General features: G+C 36.8%; 1 protein-coding gene across 1 annotated transcript; it reads left to right on the forward strand.

Moving 5' to 3' along the window:
• Nucleotides 1–1575: 1575 nt before the first annotated feature.
• dnajb5 (DnaJ heat shock protein family (Hsp40) member B5) lies at nt 1576–14170 on the forward strand. Its single transcript, XM_027162724.2, has 4 exons — nt 1576–1733; nt 3367–3619; nt 6131–6771; nt 12006–14170. Exons 2-4 carry the CDS (start codon nt 3409–3411, stop codon nt 12237–12239), a joined length of 1086 nt encoding a protein of 361 aa, XP_027018525.1. The 5' UTR covers nt 1576–1733; nt 3367–3408; the 3' UTR covers nt 12240–14170.
• The last annotated feature ends 5099 nt before the right edge of the window (nt 14171–19269 follow it).

The following is a 19269-nucleotide window of genomic DNA, read 5'->3' on the forward strand; positions in this document are numbered from 1 at the left end:
TCTCTTTGTACTAATGCCAGCTCAGAGGTTTTTCTAACAGCTGCTATGACAATATCATATAGTACACCGGACCGGGAATTCCCACTGTGCGTGCTCCTGCTGCCTGGTGTGATGGCGATGCCAAATCCTGACACACTTCTACTTTTGTCTTTTATTTTCTGCATACTGTCTAACATATGCTGCCAGCTCAGACATTAAAACCACATTGCATCCAAAATGAAAAATATTGTTTTTTGTTTATCACCGTCGGTGACATCAGAAACTTTGATCCATCACCGACCGATTTCTCTCTTTATTACTGTCGGTGTCACCACATGACATCACAATGTAGCCTATGTGAAGATGATAGAGTCAGAGTTGGGAGAAAATCTCACTATATCCTGTATTACATTTGGAGAATTTTCACTCCATCGCTGCTTGTCATGATTTGCTTCAGATTCCTGTTCTGCTCCTGATTAGATTTAAACATGCACAGATCACAGAAAACTGATATTAAGGCTTGGAGGAACAGATAATAGGCTAATTGGTGTTCGATGCTGCTGTGATACTGACATTTATACAGTGAACCAAGCAGACTTTTTCACCATGATTTTGTTGCCAAGTTATGCAAAGCACAAAAGGAATGATGACAGCAGGTTTAAGACAATTTGTGTCCAGAGTTGTGTAAGATGGTTGTCAGTCAGCACCTCACACATACAGTCAAATCCAGTCTAACACCAGTCTAACATAGGCTTGGTATTGGATTGATGCATTCCTAATTAGACTGACACTGAATGCCAGGCAACACTATTTTGGCACCATGGATTAATATTACATACGATTGTGCCCTGATCTGAAGTAACATCTTCAATTTTAATAAAAAATTTGATAGTGTTGGTAGGAATCCTGTGATTTCTTCATATATTGCTTACAGGAAATTTATTTTCAGACATCACTCAAGTTTTTCTGTCTTCCTCCCTGGGAAACCAGAACAGTCAGTGATGTGCACCATTATATTAACTTCATTTTTTAGGATTTGAGGATGAGATGAGATGAGATGAGATGAGATGAGATGAGATGAGATGAGATGAGATGAGATGAGATGAGATGAGATTAGATGAGATGAGATGAGATGAATGAGATGAGATTAGATGAGATGAATGAGATGAGATGAAATTAGATGAGATGAGATGAATGAGATTATATTGGATGAGATGAGATGAATGAGATGATATAAGCTACAATGAGATGAGATTAATGAGATGAGATGAATGAGATGAGATGAGATAAAATGAGATGAGATAAGATGAGAAAAGATAAGATGAGAAAAGATTAGATGAAATGAATGAGATGAGATTAGATGAAATTAGATGAGATGAGATGAATGAGATTAGATTGGATGAGATGAGATGATATAAGCTAAAATGAGATGAGATGAGATTAATGAGATGAGATGAGATGAGATGAGATAAAATGAGATGAGATAAGATGAGAAAAGACAAGATGAGAAAAGATTAGATGAGTTGAGATAAGATGAATGAGATAAAATGAGATGAGATGAGATAAGATGAATGAGATGACATAAGATGAGATGCCTCTCTTCTAACCAGCACACGGTAAATGTGATGCTGTACTGTGGAGGCGGCTCTCAGGGAATCACTGTAACGCGCTGTACCGGTGGGCGTGGCCAAGCCCATGGAGTTACAGTTCAGACAAGCAGCAGCCGCCAGTCAGCAGAGCGAGACTCAGACACGGTAAGGAGAGCGATCGTTTTTATTAAAGGCTTTAACACTATTAACATTATATACAGTCACTGCTTTTGGAACAATGTGGGTTTAAACAGACCTTTTTTTAAGCTTCGTGACTACAGCAGTCTCAGGGGATGTCGAGATTTAAGCTCGCATAGATGACTTCTTTATTTACTTCGAATTAGATCAGAAATGATGTTTATATTGATCTTTATGGTCATATGGTCACCCTGTTCAGCATGATGAATGGACACATCATGTGTACTGTACATTGTGTTATTAACTCCGTTTAATAACAATTGGGAATGATGCCTTACAATAATGGACCATTATTATGGATATCACTCTCATATGTGATCAGATCAATCCAGGCCCCAGTGTTATTCCCAGTTGTGCTTATAATCAGTCATTAACATCAACCCTTTTTTTTTTTTTTTTAATTCGCTTATTACTGCGATTTATATTTGATTTTGCCTGGTAGGCTTTGACCGTGCTGCCCTTTTAAACTACAAGGACGAGGACACTCGTCCAATTATTTTCGCATTACTGAGGAATACCGGGAGAACACGAGACTCTCGCGCCATTGTGACGTCAGAGGCTTTGATCCGTCACCGACCGATTTCCCTCTTTTATCACCGTCGGTGACATCAAAGGCTTTGATCCGTCACCGACCGATTTCCCTCCTTTATCACCGTCGGTGCTACATGACATCATAATGTAGCCTATATGAAGATGATAGAGTCAGTGCTGGGAGAAAATCTCACTATATCCTGCAGGCATTTGGAGAATTTTCACTCCATCGCTGCTTGTCATGATTTGTTTCAGATTCCTGTTCTGCTCCTGATTAGATTTAAACATGCACAGATCACAGAAATCTGATATCAAGGCTGGGAGGAACTAGGAGGATAATAGGCTATTTGGTGTTCGATGCTGCTGTGATACTGACATTTATACAGTGAACCAAGCAGACTTTTTCTCCATAGTTTTGTCACCAGGTGGTGCAAAGCACAAAAGGAGTGATGACAGCAGGCTTTAAGACAATTTGTGTCCAGAGTTGTGTAAGACGGGTGTCAGTCAGCACCTCACACATACAGCTTAAATGAAGTCAGTAGCTCAGTGAATCAGTCAAATCCAGTCTAACGCCAGTCTAACATTGCAAGCTAATATCAGGCTTGGTGTTGGATTGATGCATTCCTCGTTAGACTGACAGCTGAGAAACTCAGACACTCTGCATGCCAGGCAACACTATTTTAGAATCATGGATTAATATTTAATACGGTTAGTGCCCTGATTTTAAGTAACCCTTTCTAACAGGTTCTCAAATTTGACTAAATATGGATATGCAAAATAAATAATCGGAATAAAATTTTAAAAAAATATACAACAGTTGTTGTTGAGTAGGTGTAATCTGTTAAGTGACTAGGATCATAATCTAGTCGTTGATGCTCTGTTTAACCCAAAACCTTGTCCAAGTTGTCATCTTCTAAAATAATAATAAAAATCATTTTATTTCTTTATTTATTTGATAGCGGTGGTAGGAATGCTGTGATTGCTTCATATATTGCTTTTTTAATTGACAGTCATGTATATTCGTTAAAGCATTGATTTGGTTTAAATAGTCCTTCCTATTTCTTCCCAGCAAGAAAGGCTGGTTCCTTGAAGCACATTATCACTCTAAACCATGGGAAAGGATTACTACAAGATCCTGGGCATTCAGTCTGGTGCCAGTGAGGAGGAGATCAAAAAGGCATACAGGAAGATGGCCCTCAAGTTCCATCCAGATAAAAACAAGGATCCTAATGCGGAAGATAGATTCAAAGAAATAGCAGAGGCATATGAAGTCCTAAGTGACCCAAAGAAGAAGGCTATTTATGACCAGTATGGAGAGGATGGTAAGTGGCACAAGATCAATCCAAATGTTTATGTGGTTTTAAGCAGTGACGTTTAGCATCCTGTTGTTGTTTTTTGTAGTCAGCAGTACGAAGAATAGCAGTAAGACAGCAGTAAGAATATTATGTATCGTATAAAAAAATTTCTAAGCATTATTGTAATTATCTATTTATTTAAGTTTGAAAGTTTGCTTATATGACTTTAACGTGACAAAAAAATAGTCAATTTTGGCCTGCATAAAAAGGCAAAAAAAATAATGTTGTATGCATATATGTATATCCTGTGGCCTACAATGTCTTTCACTGGATGTGTACATACTAGGCGTCTTTCCAGAACGACTCATCTATTTTTAGAGAGCTATACATTCTTGTTTTTCAGACATGAGCTGTGAGTTTTCGATCTGTTGGGAATACAGTGATATTTGTTCTACTCAACCGTATATGGTATATGAAGCCGAATAATACCATATACACTATATTTATCTATAGATATCTATAAATATATATATATATAGCCGTATATGATCGTAATATTAATATTATATGTAGCTATAAGAAGTTTTTTCTTTGACTATAGCCTTCAAAGTTACCCAGGTATTTCTCAGGCACTGACTATTTAGCATGAAGCTGCAGATAACATCCCACAGTTTAATATTACATAGCTCTCTGGGGACCCAGCACTAGATTTGAGACACTTCAGCTCTGCACATCATTGTAACTGATGAGATATTAAATGAAGCATTATGTTAAATGCAACCAGTCCTCTATCTATAATAACTCTAAAATAAATACAATGTAATTGGATAAAGACGTTTCAATGTTTTTTAGCCTCTTCTTTTGCTGATTTGGCCCAACGAGTCTATTCCAATGTAACACCAAGAAGGATGTATATCTGCTGAGTTAAATATTTACAGTGGCATATATTCTATGTGTAGAAAAAGTCTCAATAGTTACAGAGGATGGAAGTTAGTGGGTATTAATTGTGTGAGCCTTAGAGAAGTTATATTATTTATAATGCAAACATGTAATAGCATTTTAAAGGTAAAAGGACATATAGTGCTGATCAGGCCAAAGGGAGCTTCCATGTTAACATGATTTTCTATTAATTGCTGATTCAAGTTTTCAATATTGATATTCAAAATGGATACACAAGGACCACTTTATGCTTGATTGAGGATAAGAACAGTTGTAAGGTAGGCTTTTGTCTGTGTACTGTACCCATCTATCCAAATGTCTTGTCTTCTCTCAGTATCCAAAATAGAAAGAGAGTGACACATACTCTTGGCCGGCTCCTTGCTGGAGAAGTATGTGCAGTTGCAACCAAAACAAATTTAGTTGTGGAGTTAACTGACATTTGCTAAATGGTGCTCTCAAATAGTGTGTCTACTAAATTATCATCTAAACTACAACTATAAAATGTGCATACAGCCTGCTTTACATAGCACAACTATTTCTGAATTCTATTAAGACATGGACAGAATTAAAAGCTATGTATCAAGCCACATACATTTGGCAGACACCCTCATCCAGAGCGATTTACATTTTTATTTTATACAACTGAGGGATAAGGGCCTTGCTTAGGGGCCCAGCAGTGGCAGCTTGGTGGATGTAGGATTCAAACTCACAACCTTCTGATTGGTAATCTGACACCTTAACCACTAGACTACCCCATCCCCATGTTTAGTGTGTTCATACTGAGAAGTGCAACAAGATGAGATGTATTAATAGTGAAATTATGTAGGAAAATGAAGTGTGGAAAGATGGATGTATTTGCACTCACTGGTTACAGCTCGGTCTATGCAACAGTAAGTCAGAGGCCATCTCAGGCTGCTGCAGTTGGATTGCTACATTATTTAATGGCAAACACCTTTGTCTTTTTCTCAACATGACTGATTTGAGATCTCAGAATCAGTTTGTGTTGTTTTTTTTTTTTTTTGCAGGACACAGTTTTGTTGTATTAGTAAATAACCAAAGGTTAAACCCTTTTATAGGAGATTCAGTGTTAATGAAATGTTACCAGCACATAACTTATGCATTTCAATTTAATTATTTTTTATTATATTAACATATCGCTTAGAAATCTCTCAACATCAAGGAGAATGTTGATCCAGCCATTCTAATCCAGACATTCTATAAGCTTTCATACCCTGTGGATGTGGACAAGTCATCTTGGTAGAGAGCAGTCACATTGGGATAGAAATAGTCTATCAAGGTCACAAGGGTCAGTCAGAAAAACTTAATATTGATTTGCATTGACATATTATTTGATGCAAAATATGTGAGCACAATACCCTCATAGCATAACATAGCATTAAAGAGTGCTTAGAAGTCATCTGAGGTGCTTGAATAACTTAGTCTAACTCCTATGATCACATAGAAGGTAAGCAAAGAGCTCTTATGTAGAATAGAAGTAAGAAATTGTATTGGGGTAAACAAATCTAAAGCCATATTAATATTTCTACTAACTGAGACACGTATTTCTAACCATGTAAAAATATTGATATATCTTCTCAGGATTTAAAAGTGGAGGAGCTGGCTCATCCAGTGGACCAGGCACTACGTATCACTACACCTTCCATGGGGACCCACATGCCACATTCGCATCTTTCTTTGGTGGGTCTAACCCCTTTGATATTTTCTTTGGCTCTGGACGTCATTGGAACATCAGCAATGGTGGTGCAGACCATGACATGGACATTGACATGGATGGAGATGATGACCCATTCAGCTCCTTCAGCCACTTTGGCTTCAATGGTCTCAATGGGTTCCATCGTGGGGCAGGTCGGAGACCTCGTAACGAACCTTTGCACAGCAGCAGCGGCAACACCAGGAGGAAGGTACAGGATCCTCCTGTGGTACACGAGCTGAGGGTATCTCTGGAGGAAATCTTCCATGGATGTACTAAACGCATGCGCATTACTCGACGCCGCCTCAACCCAGATGGAAGAACAACTCGGACAGAAGACAAGATCCTTAATATTGTCATCAAGCGAGGCTGGAAAGAAGGGACCAAGATCACCTTCCCTAAGGAGGGAGATGAGACACCAGAGAACATTCCAGCTGATATTGTGTTTGTGCTCAAAGACAAGGGTAACCCGCACTTCAAGAGAGATGGCTCTAACATCATATACACTGCCAAAGTCAGTCTTAAGGAGGTGTGTGCACATTTTTCTATTTTTTTATGTGCTGCATGTTTTTTTAAGTGCTTCATTTTACAAGTTTTGAGCCAAATATCAAATAATATTAGATTAGTGTAACTGTGCATAATCAGTGTAGGAGTGAAAGCTAGTTAAGGAATATTATAAGAGAAGAACATTAGGATGCTTTAAATAGAAGCTTGTTGGACATTATATCACTTTTTCTGAGTCTGAGGAATTTCCAGCAGTAGTGGTCTGCCAAGTGAGATCTAAATCATGCAAGAATGTTTATTAAAACATGATTTGATAGTGTCAAATGCTGTATGCAAGTAGATCACTGACCAGTATACCTGGCACTGATTCTGTACTACGATGTTCCAGAAACCGAAAACTCATCATGTTGGTTAATTCTACTTAAAAAAAAACGACTTTCACCAAAATTGCACATAAAAAGAGTTGTTGAAATGTTAGAGAGGATCAATTTGAGAAGCCTGAAATCTGCAGCAACTAGTTCAAGACACTTAAACAGGTGAAACATTTTCAGTTTCTGTAAAGGCACCATAACCACTGATAATAGTAACATATAATACTAGCAAGTTACACATTTTACTTTAGTATTCAAGTAGTAATGTTAAGTATAGATCTTGCAACCAAACATATCGAGCATGACTACAGTCATTAAAAAACTGGATCAGGACACCTCTTGCCTGATGAACATGAGAAATCTTATTATGTTGGCTTTGTAGAAGCCAACGTTCTGTTTTCCTATTTAAGCTTAGACAAAAATTTATAAATAGTAACTCCTCCTAGGGCTTTCGAGCCACATGCACCAAATTTGGATATGTTGTAGACCCTGGTCTGAAGTTTGTTGTTACTTTTCAAAGCGATCCGAGTACCGGTACTTCCGGTACCGGTTCTCAAAATGACCTTTTTTTGACATATCAAAACACTCAGCCCAATATGGGGAACTTCATCAATAGTATTCGGATGACGTCACATGCTCGTCTCCACTTTCCTCCAAATGTATTGGCACCCTAGCTTTCTGTCTACTTGCTTCAAAAGTAACACTGACCCTTGTGTCCACTTGCCTCCAAAAAGCACCATGGATGCTTTTGCTAGTGCCAAGTTAATCCTATACCAGAATTGTGTGTAAACAGAGCAAAACTGAGATATTTCACCAGATATTTGACCATTTATATATTATTTGACTATTCATAATGAGCCAAATGTTCTTACTACTTATAGCCCTATTTAAGGTGTTAAGGATCTTAAAACAAGATAGCATAAGTAAGTTGCATGAGTAAGTTAGTGAAGACCCAAAAGGTGTTGAGCAGCACCCTGTCAACCAAAACGGAGCATAATATATTTTGTACATGGGAAAATTAACTGTAATGCCATATACAGATACTTTTACTCTATTTGATGGGACGTGAAAGTAGAAATGTGAAGCTTTCATATCATCCCTTTAGTTTAGTTTAGTTTAGTTTAGTTTCAGATCCAGTGACGGTTGTTTGATCAGTTGGCTTCTGTGAATTGACCCAGACATAGATTAGACAGATTTACTGAGGCCTAATAACTGGCAACTGTCTCCTGATTTTTCTCCTCTTATAGGATGAAATAGAAGGCTTAGCTCACAACATGCCAGCTGTGTCCAGATTAACTACTGACCTTGTTAACCTCACTAAATTTATATAGCGTGAGGAGACATAGACATAGTTATAGCCAGTGCATGTGAAATAGTGTTATAAAAGATCAACAGGGTTTCACAATCACCAATTAGTGATGAACAAACTCGCTCCTACAAAACAGATCACAGTGTTTTCCTTGGCTGTTTGATTTCAGAAACAAGTACAGAATCTATTCCTGTCTTGTGCCATAGAGCAGAAGATATAATGATAAAATGTGATTTATGAGGATTTGAACGCTCCATGCTTTTGAATGGTGGTAAATTGAGTCAGCTTTTCTGCCTGATCAGGACCCTTACTTGGTTTATCCTCTGCCACTAAAGTGTGAGCACAGAAGAATGTCTTGTTGTAGTGTCATGCACCACAGCACACTGTCCTCGCTCTGAAAAGGTCTAACCAGCAAACCGAGTGGATATAATTGCCCCGCGAGTGTGTATCAGTCATGTATTGTGTATTTAATTTCAGCTGGTTTAATTTCAACAAAACTGGTTTAAAAGAAAATCAGTGTAGTGAGCAAAAGGTAGCATGTTAAACAATCTTAGCTTGTTGAGGAGGTTTGGTTTGTATACTGCCTGACATTTGTCTCAGGGAAGCTTTTTTTTATTAATATTATTATTATTATTGCAGTGCTGACATGCCTTTGGTCAGTTTTAGTGTTTAACTAAAGTTTTTCTCTAACTCCTAATTAGTCAAATCTTTGCTGAGAAAAAAAAAGGATAAGAAAACAAGTAATACATTCTTACTAAAAATAGGTGGTCCAAGTCATCGCTCACACTCAGCCTCTCACTTAATTATTTCAAAAAAGCTTTAATGGAATATTGAGTCACCACAGAATGTACCAGAGCATTATGTACCATAATCATTTGTAATGTTAAAAGAAGTGGGTGCTTTTCCTCACCTGGCTGTCTGAAAGCATGATGATCTCAGCGGTCTAGAAAATACAATTACGTCTCTGCTTCACACATGAGATGAGGTTTCTTGTGCCAGCAATTTCACGTTCATTTTAAGGAAATGTCTCCAGAGCTTGCAAACATAGCCTGCTTTTCTCAAAATAGACTCGACTGCATTTAGTTTACTCTCTTAACTTGAGCAACGGTCTGTTCCTTCATAGCCATGAAAGCATGTTTTCATTTTATGGATCCTCTAATCTGGGATAGGGTTTAATATCTTTTCAGAGAATGGTATTAGATATGCTGCTCCTCATTGTACTCATTAGAGGTCCACATTGATGAGAAGTTAACACAGCTCTAATATCACAGAGGCAATAAATTGGCCTGCCATCTGTCTTATGGTGTCTCATGGACATGCAAACTTGCCCATAAATCTTTGTCAGCCTGTTTATGATAATCACATTTGTAGATAAAGATAAAGAGATGAGATAAGTTTTACCCCTCAGAGTCCCAGATAATTATATATAAGCATATAATTTAGTAGTAACTGTGAATGATTTAGTAAATACAGTCAAATTAATTAGAAAGGTTTGGATTTGGGAGACAGACGGTCGACAGACCATGTGGTTGTAGGGGTTAAAAACTTACCAAAGTTTTGGTCTACATTTAAGGAGCGTATTGAGTGTACTCAAGAACTCTGTTTCGAGTAAACCTCAGAGCCTCCTTGGTTACTTGGCACGAATGACCATGTATTAGCAAGATAAGTTTAGACAGAATGTGAGCCTTACTGCACACATATAAACACTTGTATCATTAAAGTTTGATTAGTAGTAATTAAACCGAATTTATGTCCCTTCATTTTAGTGAGCTATCCCATCGTTTGGACATTCATGTCAAAACCGAACTCCTCAGCCATTGTTCAACTTTAGGCCAGTCATAAAAATGCAAGGCATGCTGGCACGGCCAAATGTTTGTGTGAGCGTCAGCCATGTCCTGTTTAACATGAATTCCCCTTTGCTGCTGCTCTGAAGGGAAGCGCTGATGTCATTGCTAACACAACTCCTTATCTCTTGGGGCAGCTACTCTGTAGTTCATTCCGGCTGTGCTGCTTCTCTATAATCTGAGATGAGTAATATTTAAAGAATGGCCATTCCTGAAAAGCTGAATTCGAGTTTACAAACCTCCCCTTATGAACCTGCATTCGAATGGTAACAGAGAGGTTTGAGGTTTAATAAAATGTGCTGGGTCTTGGATTTAAATCATGGAAATACAAGAATTAGTTGGTAGTGAGTGAGTTTGTTTTGTGTATACCAAACAAAGATGAGTGGAAATGGCTGGTGCACAATTCTAGAAGATTCCTTGTAGTCATGGAACGATTTGACCCCTCTGACAAGCCTGCCAAGTATTTACAACCTCAACTGATTCTTCAGTTGCTCCATTAGGACTGCAAAATGAGAACAGCAGCTAAAATTAACTTCACACCACTAACCCCCCCCCCCCTGTACTATAGCATTTGGCACACTCACTCAGATGCCAGGCTGTCACCAATTCACATCTGTGCAAACCTCTATTGTTACAAAGATTAAAAAATTACTTTCTTTCCAAACGAGGCATCATAAAGCATCGCCTTGATTTCTATGATTTTTCTATTGTTTTTGAGACTGACTCAGAATGTGCTTTTCATGACCCTGCTTTCACAGACACTTTTTGAGGACATAAATGGTTGTGGGTGGTTGAGGACATAACAGAATAATCTACAAAGAAAACGAAGGTTATGAAATCAGTTCATCAAATGAATAAAGTGACAGTTGGTCGTGATAATATATGGGAGCCCGATATCTGTCAGTAACTTGAGAATGAAAATGTTATGAGGCTAAGCAATGCACAAGGTCTCACTGATGAGAATATATGGGACAAAATATCACACACACTTAAAGTTAGTTGCATTAGTGTTTCAAATCCATAATGCCCTACTGGTCATGCTGTGATTCTTCCAAATGATAAACAGGATGAAGTTAATTCTTTAATTTAAGCCAAAGAGATACCACATTTATATTTCTCTTGTCTGTTGTCTTCATGAGTGATGTGTTCTTTGATAGGATTACTATTTTTAGTTTCTCCTCCAAAGGCATTTTGGGAAAAATAAAAGTGAACAATCCAAATCTTACTAATGTGCCAATGACGTAGGCTAGAAAAATATCAGTTCAAACGGAAATCGAAGTGAATTTTCACCTTGTGTAATCACATGACTGCCTGCATGAATCTTCAGTCTGTTCTAGAAAGAAATCAGCCTCACCCTCACTTCTTCATCAACGATCTGTGTATATTTCTTATAATGATTAGTGGTGCTGTTGTGCAAAAACAAAGTGCCCCATTCTGAATTATGTTTTTCATCATTATATAACATGTATTTGAATCTTTTTATTATTATCCTTAGATCATATAGAGGTCTGTCATTAATTAGAGCATTGATATTAAATGGGATTTGAATTACAGCACTATTGCATGAGCTGTTGAATCAATCAAGCAATGAATCAACCAATTTTAACCAATTGGAATGCAGAATTGTATAAAGAGTGGTTGTATTAAAAAAAAAAAAGTTCATTTATGGTTTTAAAATATTTCGTGTTTATTTATACTAATGTCATTGGTCTTACACTAACTCTTTCTTTGCCAGGCCCTGTGTGGTTGTACGGTGAACATTCCTACCCTAGACAACAAGGTCATTACGCTGCCCTGCAACGACATCATTAAACCAGGAATCATAAAAAGACTTCGGGGTGAGGGTTTGCCTTTACCCAAGAGTCCATCCCAGCGTGGGGACATGATAGTGGAATTCCAGGTGCGCTTTCCGGACAGGATACCTCCTCAGTCCAAAGAAATCATCAAACAGCACTTACCCCAGTCTTAAAGCCATTTTATCGGATTTGTCCTAATTTCTATTTTAAGATAAACATTATCTTTCACAAACATTAATAATGATCCAGTGGAATGGAAAATGTGCAAAAAGGACCGGAAGTCAACTTCATTATTTTGTTACCCTTTTTATTATATTTTGCCCTTTTGAGAGGAGGTGGGGGAAAAAAGACTGTTTGAAGACAAAAAAAATAAAGATTTTCTAAGCAGTTTGCTACTTCGAAGCCTATGGCTTTAATCCATGACCTTTTTCATTTTCTACTCAAAGTTTTTCACGCCATTACTTTGAGACAAATGGAAAACTACTGTATATGTAAAGAAGGCTGTGGATGATGATGATGCTATGCTTCTTTGTTTTGCCTCGTACACATTGTCCCTTTTTTAGTCTAGTTCAAGTTTGAATTTTGAATAAAAGCAGAATTTAGGATAACCCTTTGGTCCTTTTGAGTTATGTGCTAGCATTAGCACCAGCGAGTTCAGTCGAAACCATTTGATACATTTTTACTCTCAGAACCAACCCAGCAGTCTAAAGGTGCTTTGTTCTCTGTGACCAGATTATTAGGTGCTGTCACTATTTACAAGTCATTAATGATGTGATCACAGAATCTCGAGTGCCTTAATACGGCTCCGACTAGCTAGATTTTTAGAGTCGGGTGATGAAATGAAAAGACCAGTGTTTTCAACTCAAACAAGGCCTATTATGGTACTGTCTACGCCACTGAACAAGCGATTATTATGTCATTGCTAGATTAGCCTGCTCTGGCAGTCCTGTTTAGAGCCCTGCTTTTATTTGCTCATGTACTGATTTCATGTACTGTGATTGGAAATGTTCGATATTGATGTTCTGTTGATTGTGTTTTTGATATTTACAAATTAATCCAGGTTTCCATTAGAAGTGTACATAAAGGCTTTATGTCTATGACCCATATCAGCTTTTTTTTTTTAAATATGTCCCTGACACACTTTCTTATACAGTCATAAGTCATGGTAGGTTTAAGAAAGATTAGAAAGTGAGCATTAGTTGAAATGAACATCATAAGGGTTCATTGTAGCTGTATATAAAAGCTTCCCTGTAACTCACGAGAGCACTTTCAGAAAACTGTGAAGTCAGAAAATGATGTTTAAGGTTAAGGTGGGTTAATATCACACACTTTTTGTATACTGTTCAGTGCACACAACCGTGGTTTAAAAAATGTTGGGAATTGTGAAGTATATGCACACGATAAAGTGGACATTTTTGAGTTTTAGTATGACTGTTGACACTTTACTATTTTAGATGTACACACTTTATAGCTACAATTTTCTCTTGTTACAACAAAGATTTCTATACATTTGTATCCCTCTAAAAGAATTTGAGGTATTGCCTTTTAGCAATATAGCCTAAATTTGAGCGTGTTTTTTTTTCTTCTCTTTCATACAGACAATCAATTGTAAACCCACATCTCTCTCAAAAATGATTCTCAAAAAACATGAAACATTTGAAATGTGCCAAAAATTTGGGCCTACCAAAGAACGCACAGTCACCGCACAAGTCTTCTGGCATGACTTTACCTCTTCGTGTCTGACACTAGGATTCTTGCTTGAGATAATTTACTTCAGGTCATTTTTAAACTTATTTTATTTATGTGTTCTTTAATTCTAACGATGTTGCATTGGAAATTTCCTGCTGTCTTTTTATTATAGTAAATTAAGCTTCCTCACTGGGATGATAAAAGGGCTTAACCAGTGAGACCCAGTAGGAGTGAAACAGTATTAATGTATCATCATTTAAAACAGTGTTGAGGCCTTTTGGATTGATGTGTTGGTTGGGCTGAAGCTTGTTCTCAATGTGCTGTTTTTATTTTTAGTAGTAGGCCTAAATGATGTACCTTTTTTGTTGTTAAGGGATATTGTTTTAAAAGGCAAGAAATAAACCACAAATCATGACTTTCTGGGCTTTTTTCTTCTTACCTACCCTTGTTATATCCTACAGTATTTTACAGTACAGTAAGTACCCAGTATTAATAAGTAATTGCAAGTCTGATACATAATTATCATTAGATTTTACATACAAAGAAAGCTTCTGTAAAAGCTTCCAGATACAGATACTGTAGTGCACAGGAAAATGTGGTGCTATGATGCAATTATTATATACAGTAATAATGAGTAAAAAGTGCACTTTTCCAGTACACCAGTGTACAAGGGTAAGTCAGATAATACCTTAAACAAAATGTGATATAATTTAAAGAAGCATTAGATTACATTTGAGGCTGCAAACGTCAAAATATACAAATGGATGATTGCTATAAAATAATCACTTCTAAATATAATCTAAATATAATTAAGTAATAATGCTTGATACTCATTTAAACGTCACTTGAAAGATAAATAAAAATGCATTTTAAACAAACTTACTTTGTTACAAACTTTTTGAACAAAATATGAAGAAATATGTATTTTTCCATAATTTAATTATAAGAAAATCCAATTTCTCTTTGTAAGAACAACATCTGCAGCATTTGCAGGTCTCTTCAACCCTCCCAACCACCAGGGGCAGTGAGAATAACCAGGATACCTTCTTACTGAAACTTTCCGACAGAGTGACATATGACACAGTGTTTGTGATAACTCTCAGACAAGACAACATTCCCTGTTTTCTTCTCATTATACACAGGCACGTGTACAAGACAGGCATATTTACACCCAAACACAGCAATCTAAACAGCTCATGAGTTCCAAACGCCTACATCATGAGGCCCAGAGCGCAATCTGACTCACGTTTAAAGCAAATTAACTAATAAGACATGGCTCGTCTGGAACTGATGATTCAGGACCTCAGAGGTTAATATCCTCTAATTACTCATCATCCCCCCTGTTGTTTATCAAATTAGATTGAGAAAACAGTCACCACATGATCCAAAGTAGCAAATATTGAGCTTTTATAAAGAAGGAAGCAGAGAAAAATATAAAATATATATATATATGCAAAAATTTGGCAGTAGTTAAAACCCTCGGCATCTTTCATCAAAACCAGTTAGATCTCAGTCATGGTGTGACAAGTGTAAGAATTTCACTTAAATGGTCTGTTCCCTCCATTAAACTAGCAGTGTCTTAGCATTAATTAGTTCTTATGAATCTGACGCCATCATAAATACATACTAAAATTTCAAAGACTAATGACGGTTGTTTGAAGCAAAACAGGAATATTGTCCTATTTTGAATATATACCTATTCCTAAAAGAAATTCTTTCTAACCTCATTTTCAGTGTCACGTTGATATAGTTTTAAAATAGTCAAACATCTGGAGAATCACGATCGACGACCACCTTCGTATCCCTTCAAGCTCTTGTTTAATGTCCATTGTTAAAAACGCTATATACATCAATTGAATTTAACCTGTTAAATATTACACCATTAAAGATATATAAGTATAAGGGAATTGCATGTAGAATTCTTAAAGGTTTTATGACATACGTAATGTCATATCTTTAACTAACAACCTGAGAATTGTGAGATTATGGGAATTTCTGAAGCAAATTTCCTGTGAGCATAAAGAAGTGAAAAAACATACTTGGAAGATCTTGATAGCAAATTCTGAGCTATGAACTATTTCCGTAACCGTCTCCAATACGGTAGTGGCAGAAACCTTTGAATGTGCTTCTGATAATGAGACCCCAACAATGTTCTTGGTATAGACCAATTATTCAAGGTCGTTCACTCTGTCAAGACTCAAGAACATTCATATTCTGCAGTGAAAGAGCAGAGCTGGAATCCACTGGTGAACAGAGAGCTTATTAAAAGCTAGATGACAGGTTACAATATCAAGCCGTAATGTGGCTAAGGGCAAGGTGTTGAGACTGAGATTTCGGACTGGAAGAATTCATAGAAGAGTTCATATGTCAGCTTGTAATTAAACTATATTCATTCTAGCTGTTGAAAACTGAATGCATAGTTGTACATAATCCATACTAGCAAGATTAAATAAGTATCAGTAAATGACCATTTAAAATGTAGGAATGGTGATAAATGAGCGAAACCTCATTTATGCAAGGTGTGCAAGTGGATATTAAGCACTAAGATTTTTTTAGATTCATTTTTAGAAATGGTAAGAAATAGGTTCCCAAGCTAGGAGTGTTTCTAGTATTTAAAAATATTTACACTTTAACAAGCAGATTTATGAGCAAGCCAAAGTTTACATTGGCAAGGACAATGATATGTGTGATAGTCAGGATATTCTTGGCTCAGAAAATGTATTTCAAGTGAATCTGTGATATTTTCACTTACATCATTGAATCAGAATCATTTAAACAGGAGAAGGAACGAATATATTTTTTTTTATATTCAGTTGAATTATTAAAAGGGATATACTTTGTTACACAAATAAGGGCATGTTATGTGCATGGCATATTAAGGAAATGTACTGTTCTGGGAGTTTAAAGGGTTAAATGATTGAGGATCTATAAAAAAGTATCTTATTTAAATTATACAGTAAACATTATATACTAATTCCAATAAACAATACTTGTTAATTAGTATTAACTGTTGGTTATAAAGTTGTTATTCTGGTCACACAGCAGGATATTTATAGATGCAGCATCTTTGTACATATGTTTGAATTGTTAATCTTTTACCTGACATATAAACTTAAACAGTGCTCTCGAATTTTCCAGCAGATATTTTCCCCTCATGTGGGATGGATGACTAAGACAGTGAGGTTTGCTTGACCACATAAGGCCTCTGTAAGCTGCTGTGTCACACCTCTCTTGCTGTATTTATGAGAATGATGGTAAGTCTAGGTGTTTGGTTGGAGAACTGTGATTGCCTTTACTCTGTGATGGCTCAAAGGGCCAAGAGACTGTTCACCACACAATAAGAATGACATTAAATAATGTATTATAAACATTTACATATTATCTTCAACAACCTAAAGAGATCGTTTGTGCAGTTCAATTATAACAAACTGATTTATTTTTATTCCTTTTGATTCCAGAATGAAGGTATTATTGTATAAAATATATAATATTAATATAAAGTTTTAATCCTTTTTTAAATAATCAAATTTTTTTTTTACAATGAAATAAAACATTTTGGTGATGGATGATCCATAACAACATACATTTTCATAGCAATTGTTTAATAGTATGATTTAGGATTAAACAAAAGTGTTAAAAATAACTAACTTTTTTTTAGCCCTATTAAAAAGTCGACGCTTCAAAATCTTTCACGTATTGCCCACCTTGTGTTAATTTGAAACATATATAAATTTAGCTTGATTTCTAAAAATTTATTTGAATTATTAAGTTTAAGTAACTGCTTTTAAAATTGGATTGATATAAAGTTTACATTTTAGGTAAGAATTTATTTATAGGGTAACCCATTTTTAGGAACCTTGCCCTTCAAGGCCATTCTAAGCAGATTTAGCATGTTATGTTATGATATATATGAAATAGTATGGATAAATATAAGATTTGTGTGAATTAAATGTTCCAGTGCTGCTGAGCGCCCCCTGCGGGTGGGTTTCTTTCACATCAAGTACATTTCGTCATTTAATCCATGAGGAATATTGATCTTCATGGCCCATTGTGAAACACACAAGTCTGTCCAGAGGACTACATAAATGTTGCACAAGCAAGTCCAGAGTTAAAGTGACAGTCCAGAGTTAAAGTGTCATAGTGCAAAAAAAAGGTTGCGTAGGAAAAAAAAGTGAAGATGGAGGGAGAGGTAAAGTACTCGATCCTGGGTGTTTCCTGGTTTAAACTCCGAATGGCCTGCGGGAAGAAGCTTCTGCTCATTCTCTTTGTGTTTGCTGTCAAGGAGCGGAAGCATTTCCCTGAACGCAACAAAGAAAAGAGTCCATTGTTGGGATGGCTGAGATCTTTTACAATCTTCCTGGCTCTGGTCCTGCACCACGTGCTGCAGATGTCCTGCAGGTCAGGGAGCTCGGTGTGGACGGTATGTTCAGCTGATCGCACCACCCTCTGGAGGGCTCACCTGTCCTGCTTGGTGCTGTTCCCGAACCAGGAAGTGATGCCACCCATCAGGACGCTCTCAATGGTGCAGGAGTAGAAAGGCTTTAGCACCTGAGAGGGTAGTTTAGTCCCTTAACTGTCTCAGATGGTACAGACGCTGCCGGGCCTTCTTCACCAGGGTGATGATGTGACAGAACCAAGACAGGTCCTGTGTGATGTGAACACCTAAGTACCGGAAACTGTCCAGTCTTTCCACTGGGGTCCAGTTGATGTTTAGCAGTTGGTATGACCGCTCCTGCTTTGTGCTGAAGTCCACTATCAACTTTTTAGTCTTGCTGATGTTCAGGAGAAGATTGTTCTCCTGGCACCATCTCTCCAGGATTTTAGTCTCCTGTAGTTAGGCCAACTTAAGCTTTCAGTGTAGCACATGTTCCATTTAAGAGTTTTCTCATTATCCTGATCAAAAAGCTACACAGTACTAACTGGAAAGGAAGGAGACAATGGTCTATAACAAATTACCTTTTAGCTTAAAAGATAACATTTAGCTTTAAAAAAGCTAGTGTTAGAACATGCAGACACAGGAGATTTGTTCCAAAACAAACTTCACCATCAACATACTGTATTTATCATATTTAATTTGAACATATTTAAATCTGGTTATGTGGCACATCTGCTGTGCAAATTGTTACTATAGATATTAAAAATAAGTTAACAAATTAGAATAAACAGTGATTACATTAGTTTTTTAACATTTCATCTGTTAATCAGCTTCATAGTTCTTTCTTTTTTTGATCCCTTCCATAAAAATTACCTTTGACCTTCACATAATCACGGTCATTCCCTTTGGATTGACAACAGTAGCTAAAATGCATGCTAGCACAAAAAAAGCCCGAAGGACAGAAAAGCAGATCAGTGATGTCCTCAGATTAAGAAAGCACAAACGGTGTTCAGTTTAATCCCCAAAACATGTTCATCTGCCAAAAAAACTACTACCTACATCGAGGAAAAACAATATTTAACCAGCATACATCATGGGCAGCCTCATTTATTATACCAAAACAAGAAGCACTCACATAA

Source organism: Tachysurus fulvidraco, chromosome 9 (genome assembly GCF_022655615.1).
Source record: "Tachysurus fulvidraco isolate hzauxx_2018 chromosome 9, HZAU_PFXX_2.0, whole genome shotgun sequence".
Lineage (NCBI taxonomy): Eukaryota > Metazoa > Chordata > Actinopteri > Siluriformes > Bagridae > Tachysurus > Tachysurus fulvidraco.

Bases quoted from the DNA above. Each gene is read 5' to 3' on its own strand.
- dnajb5 (XM_027162724.2), top strand. From the start codon at position 3,409: ATGGGAAAGGATTACTACAAGATCCTGGGCATTCAGTCTGGTGCCAGT. The intron at 3,620-6,130 runs GTAAGTGGCACA...ATATCTTCTCAG, and splicing joins TGACCAGTATGGAGAGGATG to GATTTAAAAGTGGAGGAGCT. The intron at 6,772-12,005 runs GTGTGTGCACAT...TTTCTTTGCCAG, and splicing joins CCAAAGTCAGTCTTAAGGAG to GCCCTGTGTGGTTGTACGGT.